The following is an 8,093-nucleotide window of genomic DNA, read 5'->3' on the forward strand; positions in this document are numbered from 1 at the left end:
AAAAAAAACAAATGATATACAAGGGAAACCAGGTAAAAAGAACTAACATAAATGAAGAAAACATTATCATCATCAATCCCCCTTACCACCAGTAATTTTTTATTATAGGCTATCCTTAGTGAAATATGAGCTTTCAGTCCTAAACAATTTGTATAGACATGATAACAAAATGTACCCAAATCTCCTTCTCCATTTCCCTAAAGCATGTACCAGCATTAATTGTTTTGCTTTTGTCTTGTTCTTGATCAAGAAACAGTTTTATTAGGCCCCATTCACACAGGGGGATTAGCTGGATGCCCCATGCAGGGTCATATTTTACAGACATGGGGATGCACAGATGTTGTGTGCATCCCCTTACCGGCATCCTATTGTTGTCTATTGGGACATGCGGCAGCACAAATACAGTGTCCCAATTTGACATTAAGGTCCTTAAAGGTGTGGGTCCCCCAGCTCACCCTGTGTGTGGGGCCTTACTCCTGATGTCATCACCAGGCTTTTAAAATTGTAAACTTCTTACAGAGAAAGCTGCAGGGACATCAGTTCTAGTTGATGTAGGCACAGCCCACAGAATTAAATCTTCAAAGAATTCTTTATCTACAGACAATGGAAGGCAGCAGCATGGTTTAGCTGGGCAAAAAATCAATGCTTGCAAGTGTAGTGGGACAGAGAGAAGGAGGGGAAGGGGATTGGCAGAGTTCTGTAGTTCAACAAAAAGGGCTGACAAAGTTGCTTGGGAAATCAATGCTGAAAAGGCACTGTGTTGTCAACCTGAGCAGGAAGCTGGAAGTGCACTGGATTCTGTCAGATGAATGAGTATTTGTCTGTGCCAACAGCCAGGAGGGTCGCTAAGGGGGGAGATTTGGGGTCAAATCGCCACCAGAGTGTCCATGTTACCAGTGTAGTTGCGAGCCACATTCATTGTGCGCTACACAAGTAACTCCCAACCACCAGACTACAGTTGCCTTCATGCTAAGCTTTGAAATTCACGGTCTGCTGAGCCCCCAAGCACCATTCAGCCATATTATTTCTGGACATCACTGCCCTTCCTGCAACTTTCCAGTCTGGACCTACAGGCTGTGGATGGCTATGGATAATAGCCACATCATTTAGCTTTACCTTAGCTCTGTCCACAGCCTGTTACCTCCTCCAGTTGGAGCAGCAGTTCTACCTTACGTCACTTACAGCTGAGGTAAACTGTAAGCCATCAGGGAAGAAGGCTGCAGTCTGCAAAGGTTGCAGGGGAAATCAGTGTTAGAAGAGAATTGTGGGGTGAAGAGTTTCGGAAAAGGGTGGCAGGAGAGGCAGAAGTGAGCAGTGTTAGTAGAGGATGGCAAAGAGAACAGAAGTGAAGAGGGTGGCAGGAGATGCAGGAGTGAGCAGTGTTAGTAGAGGGTGGCATAGAGTGTAGAAGTGAAGAGGGTAGCAGGGATGCAGGAGTGAGCAGTGTTAGTAGACGGTGGCAAAGAGTGCAGAAATGAAGAGGGTGGCAGGAGATGCAGGAGTGAGCAGTGTTAGTAGAAGGTGACAAAGAGTGCAGAAGTGAAGAGGGTGGCAGGAGATGCAGGAGTGAGCAGTGTTAGTAGAAGGTGACAAAGAGTGCAGAAGTGAAGAGGGTAGCAGGGATGCAGGAGTGAGCAGTGTTAGTAGACGGTGGCAAAGAGTGCAGAAATGAAGAGGGTGGCAGGAGATGCAGGAGTGAGCAGTGTTAGTAGAAGGTGACAAAGAGTGCAGAAGTGAAGAGGGTGGCAGAAGATGCAGGAGTGAGCAGTGTTAGTAGAAGGTGGCAAAGAGTGCACGAGTGAGAAGGGTAGCAGGGATGCAGGAGTGAGCAGTGTTAGTAGAGGGTGGCAAAGAGTGTAGAAGTGAAGAGGGTGGCAGGAGATGCAGGAGTGAACAGTGTTAGTAGAGGGTGACAAAGAGTACAGAAGTGAAGAGGGTAGCAGGGATGCAGGAGTGAGCAGTGTTAGTAGAGGGCGGCAAAGAGTACAGAAGTGAAGAGGGTAGCAGGGATGCAGGAGTGAGCAATGTTAGTAGAGGGCGGAAAAGAGTGCAGAAGTGAAGAGGGTAGCAGGGATGCAGAAGTGAGCAGTGTTAGTAGAGGGTGGCATAGAGTGTAGAAGTGAAGAGGGTAGCAGGGATGCAGAAGTGAGCAGTGTTGGTAGAGGGCGGCAAAGAGTGCAGAAATGAAGAGGGTGGCAGGGATGCAAGAGTGAGCAGTGTTAGTAGAAGGTGGCAAAGACTGCAGGAGTGAGAAGGGTAGCAGGGATGCAGGAGTGAGCAGTGTTAGTAGAGGGTGGCAAAGAGTGTAGAAGTGAAGAGGGTGGCAGGAGATGCAGGAGTGAACAGTGTTAGTAGAGGGTGGCAAAGAGTGCAGAAGTGAAGAGGGTAGCAGGGATGCAGGAGTGAGCAGTGTTAGTAGAGGGTGGCAAAGAGTGCAGAAGTGAAGAGGGTGGCAGGGATACAGGAGTGAGCAGCGTTAGTAGAATGTGGCAAAGAGTGTAGAAGTGAAGAGGATTGCAGGCGATGCAGGAGTGAGCAGTGTTAGTAGAGGGCGGAAAAGAGTGCAGAAGTGAAGAGGGTGGCAGAGATACAGAAGTGAGCAGTGTTAGTAGAAGGTGGCAAAGAGTGTAGAAGTGAAGAGGGTAGCAGGGATGCAGGAGTGAGCAGTGTTGGTAGAGGATGGCAAAGAGTGTAGAAGTGAAGAGGGTAGCAGGGATGCAGAAGTAAGCAGTATTAGTAGAGGGCAGCAAAGTGCGCAGAAGTGAAGAGGGTGGCAGGGATGCAGAAGTGAGCAGTGTTAATAGAAGGTGGCAAAGAGTGCAGAAGTGAAGAGGGTAGCAGGGATGCAGAAGTGAGCAGTGTTAGTAGAGGGCAGCAAAGAGTGCAGAAGTGAAGAGGGTGGCAGGAGATTCAGGAGTGAGGAGTGTTAGTAGAGGGTGGTAAATAGTGCAGAAGTGAAGAGGGTAGAAGGGATGCAGGAGTGAACAGTGTTGGAAGTGGATGACAGGAGATGATGAGTTTTTATGAGAAAAAGGGTGGCAAAGAGTGCAGAAGTAAGCAGTGTTGGAAGAGAGTAGTAAGGAAGATACAGCAGAGGTGAGTTGTGTTGGAAGAGGGATGCAGGGGCGCATTTTGATAAAAGAATGTATAAAAGAGTGCAGAAGTGGGCAGTGTTGGAAAAGAGTAGTAGGGGTGGCAGAGGTGAGCTGTGTTGGAAGATGGATTCAGGGGTGAACACTGGTGCTGGAGGTACATGCTCTTGGTGTCTTAGAAGCTGGGTCTTGGACTTTTGGGAGGCTCCAGTGTACCCTCTCCACCTGTGTCAATGGCATTATTGCACAGATCGCAAAAGAAATAATTACAACTCTGCTTGCAGTATTTTAAAGGCATAAAACATGGGGAGATGTGCATGTATTGCAGAGATATACTAAATATGCTTTTTACTTATGCTCAGTGACATCAGTAGGAAAATTACACAACTACAGCCTAGCACACACACTGGGCTGAACAAAAAAAGTTTGGCTTCTGTCAAAGACCCATACACACGGGCTAAATATCAGCTGGTATCTACTGTACTAGCTGATTTTGGCCGATATTCGGCCTGTGTGTATGGGGCTTATCTCTGCACTGAAGCAGGAGTCAGTATTGTGGAACTTTCAAAGTGTCAGTCTGGGATTAAGATACAGTTAGGTCCATATATATTTGGACACAGGCACAATTTAATTTTTTTCAGGTTTTTACCAAAACATATTCAAGCTATAGTTATATAATGGATATGGGCTGAAAGTGCACACGCTCAGGTTTAATTTGAGGGTATGTACATCCAAACTGGAGGAAGGATTTAGGAATTACATCTCTTAAGAGTAGCCCTCCACCCTTTTTCAAGGGGTCAGAAGTGTTCAGACAATTGAATCAAAAGCTGTTTCATGGCCAGGTGTGGGTTACTTATTCATTATTTCTTCATCAATTAAGCAGGCAAAAGGTCTGGAGTTTATTCTAAGTGTGGAATTTTCATTTGGAATCTAATACTGTGAACCTACATCATGCGTTCAAAGGAGCTGTCCATGGAAGTAAAACAGGCCATTGTAAGGCTCCAAAAACAAAACAAATCCATCATAGAGATAGCAGCAACATTAGGAGTGGCCAAATCAACAGTCTTGTACATTCTGAAGAAAGAAGAATGCACTGGTGAGCTCAGCAACATAAAGGCATGAACGTACATAGAAGACAACAGTGGTGGAAGATCGCAGGATCCTCTCTATGGTAAAGAAAAACCCATTCACAACATCCAGACAAGTGAAGGACACTCTCCAGGAGGTGGGCGTATCATTGTCAAAGTCTACAATCAAGAGAAGACTTCACAAGAGTAAATACAGAGGGTTCACCACAAGGCGCAAACCAATCATAAGCCTGAAGAATAGAAAAGCCAGATTAGACTTTGCCAAAAAAAATCTAAAAAAGCCAGACCAGTTCTGGAAAATCATTCTTTGGACGGATGACAGTAAGATTAATCTGTACCAGAATGGCAGGAAGAAAAAAGTGTGGAGAAGGCTTGAAATAGCTCATGATCCAAAGCACACAAAGGAATCTGTAAAACATGGTGGAGGCAGTGTGATGGCATGGGCATGCATTGCTTCCAGTGGCACTGGGTCATTGGTGTTGACTGATGATGTGACAGAAGCAGTCGGATGAATTCTGCAGTGTTTAGAGATATACTCTCAGCCCAGGTTCAACCAAATGCAGTTGATTGGACAACGCTTCACAGTACAGATGGACAATGATCGAAAACATTCTGCAAAAGCAACCCAGGAGCTTTTGAAGGAAAAGAAGTGGAATATTCTGCAATGGCTGAGTCAATCACCTGATCTCAACCCAATTGAGCATGCATTTCACTTGCTGAAGGCAAAACTAAAAACAGAAAGACCAACAAACAAAGAACAACTGAAGACAGCTGCAGTTAGAGCCTGGCAAAGCATCAGAAAGGAGGAAACCCAGTCTTGGGTAATGTCCATGGGTTCCAGACTTCAGGCAGTCATTGCCAGTAAAGGATTCTCAACAAAATATTCAAAATGAACAGTTTATTTATGATTATATTCATTTGTCCAATTACTTTTGGTCCCTTGCAAAAGGGGGGATGGCTGCTCTGAAGAGCTGAACCCTTCCTCCAATTTGGATGTACATACCCTCAAATTAAACCTGAGAGTGTGCACTTTCAGCCTATATCTATTATATAACTATAGCTTGAATATGTTTTGGTAAATACCTGAAAAAATCTAAAATTGTGCCTGTGTCCAAATATATATGGACCCAACTGTAAGTGCTATCTTGGTTAGGTAAGTACTGCCTATTCAAGAACATAAACTCTTAACTACTCTGTCAAAAATTACACAAAAAGGAGAAGGTTAATCTTTAGGCTAGATTTACATTTAATTCTTAATGGCACTCCAATGCACCTTGCTATAATGTGAGTGCTTTGCACGCGCCAAAGTTCGTGGTAACAAAGTAGCATGCATTCTGGTGTGGCACATTTCTATAAAAGGGTCATGCACCTCTTTTGTGTGATTTTCATGCAAAATTGCACAAAAAAGCACGCGCACATACATAGTCCAATAAATATATTACATATATTTATTTTATTTAATAGATGTTTACAAAACAATCTACTACAAGAACCTAGTTTTGTTTAATGAATCAGTTTTCTGTTTTAGTTATCGATAAAACAAAGAACATGTTACAATGAATGAAAGTATTTTCACGTTGAATAGCTATTGGCTGCAGTACACAACTGTATGAAGGCATAAGACAACTTATATCTTCATAGCAATACATGTGGCTGTGGTTATAGCAAATGCATTATGAACTCTCAGCAAAGACTAAGACAAAGACTAAGACAGTCACTTACCTATCCCGCACTCTGTACACTCGTAGGGCTCCTGTCCATTACATTCCTCACAGCTTGGGTGGCAGTTCACACACTGAGCATTAAGAACAAACTGTCCATTGGGACACAACATGGCTGCCGAATAGCCAGATAGGTGCAGGAGAAGAAGAGCAAAGAAACATACTTTTGTTGTTGACTTCATTTTCCCTCACAAAGTTCCTTTGCCAGTCTCCCTCTGACTAACAGGTGTGTTCTGACAATGGACAGGGAGTGAGGTTTTCCTCTCAAAGAAATCAGTTACCAGTATGAAACAGGAGCTCCAGACTGGTCAAACCGGTTTGTCTTTCAATGTTAGATCAAATTCCAGAATTATTCATGGAAAAAAAACTTGCCTGGAAAGGGTATTTTAGCTGCTAATCTCATCTTCTTGTTCAGTAGCAGACTTGTAGATGCTCCAGATTAAAGTCTCTCTGAGAAACTAGGACTCCTCTGTTCAGCTATATCATGAGTTGTTATATTAAAGTGGAGTTCCAGTTGATTTAAAAAAAAATAAAAGTCAGCAGCTACAAAAACTGTAGCTGCTCACTTTTAAAATACAGACACTTACCTGTCCCACGATCCAGTGGTGCCCTCACCATGGTTGGTTTCACCAGCCATCTTCTCTCCCTGGTGCTGGCATCTTCAGTGTGGGCACCCAGCTGTGACAGCTTGCGGCATCACAGCCGGGTGCCCACTGCACATGCGCAAGTAGCACTGTGCTTTGTGAATGGTCCCGTAGTCTTCTGGGTCCTGTCACGTGTCTCAGAAGATTACAGGGAGGGAGGACAACTTCTGCTTCCAATTGCCTTAGGCGATCACAGCGGAAGTGGGTGCGTGTACCTGTCAAATTCGGGTACCCACTCCCTAAAGGTGCTAATCCTTAATGGGGAGTGGGGGACTGTGCATTAAAAAGTGGAATTTCCCCTTTTGGGTGGAGCTCCGCTTTAATATCTACAAACTAATTAACGTTTTTCTACATATTTTCTATTCAAGATAGGTAAATTTTCATTAGATTCTATTTAGAACTGTCTTGTTATTCTATCATTTAATGTCTAATACAGCAAAAATAAATTACAAAATGTATTCTTAAAAATTCCAGCACAAACCTGTGCCAATATAACTGAGGTAGGGATTACATTACAATGTTGCCCTTTGAAGTCTGTGCTGAACCCTAGGTCAGGATTCTGTAGGGATCTGCTACCCTCTACTGTGAATAGCTTTTGCTTATTAGCACAGAGTTATTTTGTTACAGTCAGGTACTTCCTGTCCCTGCCAACTGGGTCAGAAACTCCAATTGGAGCACTGTGATGTTATATAAAGAGGAGTTACCAGGAAGTAGACACAGAGCTGAGCCATATGATAGTACATGTGCTGCTGTATATTCACACAGACCAGAAGCAGAGACTGTTAGGTAAGTATTTATATATTTTAATAGTTTAACTGCAGCTGCCCATAGCTTTTTGAGTGTGTATCTAAATCATTGTAACAGACTTATCCCTGTCCTATTGTTATTATCTCAAATGCAAAGTGCCAGATAGCTAGGTCTGTGCTGCTGTGTAGTGGTCATGTTGCTGTATATTCGTAGGTGAACCTTTTTATTGCTCTAGAGTTTTTATGTCGCTCCTGTTATTTTAGTTAATCCTGCCCCCTCTGTCTGGGATTCTATAACTATTTTTAGCTCGGGGCTCAATAACCACTATAGGCTAGAGCTACTTCTGGTAGTTAGAGGTCTGATTGCATGGCAGATTAGATACCACTAGGGACAAAGCGTAGAGTAGATAGGCTGACTCTGAGTTCAAGTGCCACAATATGGTTTCTGCTGGTTTGACAATGGCTGGAGGGTCACCCCTTCACCACAGAGCTTGTCTTTAGGTCTCCTGCACCATGCTGAATGTCACATTGTGATCAACCTCAGGGGCCCCTGCAGCTTGACTTGGCTGCAACATTCCAGTGGTATCATTATTAATAAGTATATAGCTGGGTATATGTGCACAGGCACTGGGTCAGTGGCAACTTTTTTTTTTGTCAAACCCACTCTTTCACTGAGCTGTTACAGCAATATCATGTTTGGGGAGCCATTTGATATACCCCCCCCCCCCCAAAAAAAAAAAAGAAAAGAAGCCTACAGTTGTCAGTACTGCACTGTACAGCAGACAAGGGAGGCAGGGGAAAA

General features: G+C 43.9%; 1 protein-coding gene across 1 annotated transcript in view; it reads right to left on the reverse strand.

Moving 5' to 3' along the window:
• LOC149447572 (proprotein convertase subtilisin/kexin type 5-like) overlaps nucleotides 1-6,101 on the reverse strand; it is a 150,300-nt gene extending 144,199 nt beyond the window's left edge. Inside the window, exon 1 of the mRNA XM_089652432.1 lies at nucleotides 5,903-6,101. Within this exon, the coding sequence (XP_089508558.1) occupies nucleotides 5,903-6,083 (181 nt within the window). The 5' untranslated portion in view covers nucleotides 6,084-6,101. The remainder of the gene's footprint in view (nucleotides 1-5,902) is intronic.
• Nucleotides 6,102-8,093: the final 1,992 nt, after the last annotated feature.

This window comes from Staurois parvus, unplaced genomic scaffold, assembly GCF_062004578.1.
Source record: "Staurois parvus isolate SC_StPar_1 unplaced genomic scaffold, SC_StPar_1.0 ptg000682l, whole genome shotgun sequence".
Classification (NCBI taxonomy): Eukaryota; Metazoa; Chordata; class Amphibia; order Anura; family Ranidae; genus Staurois; species Staurois parvus.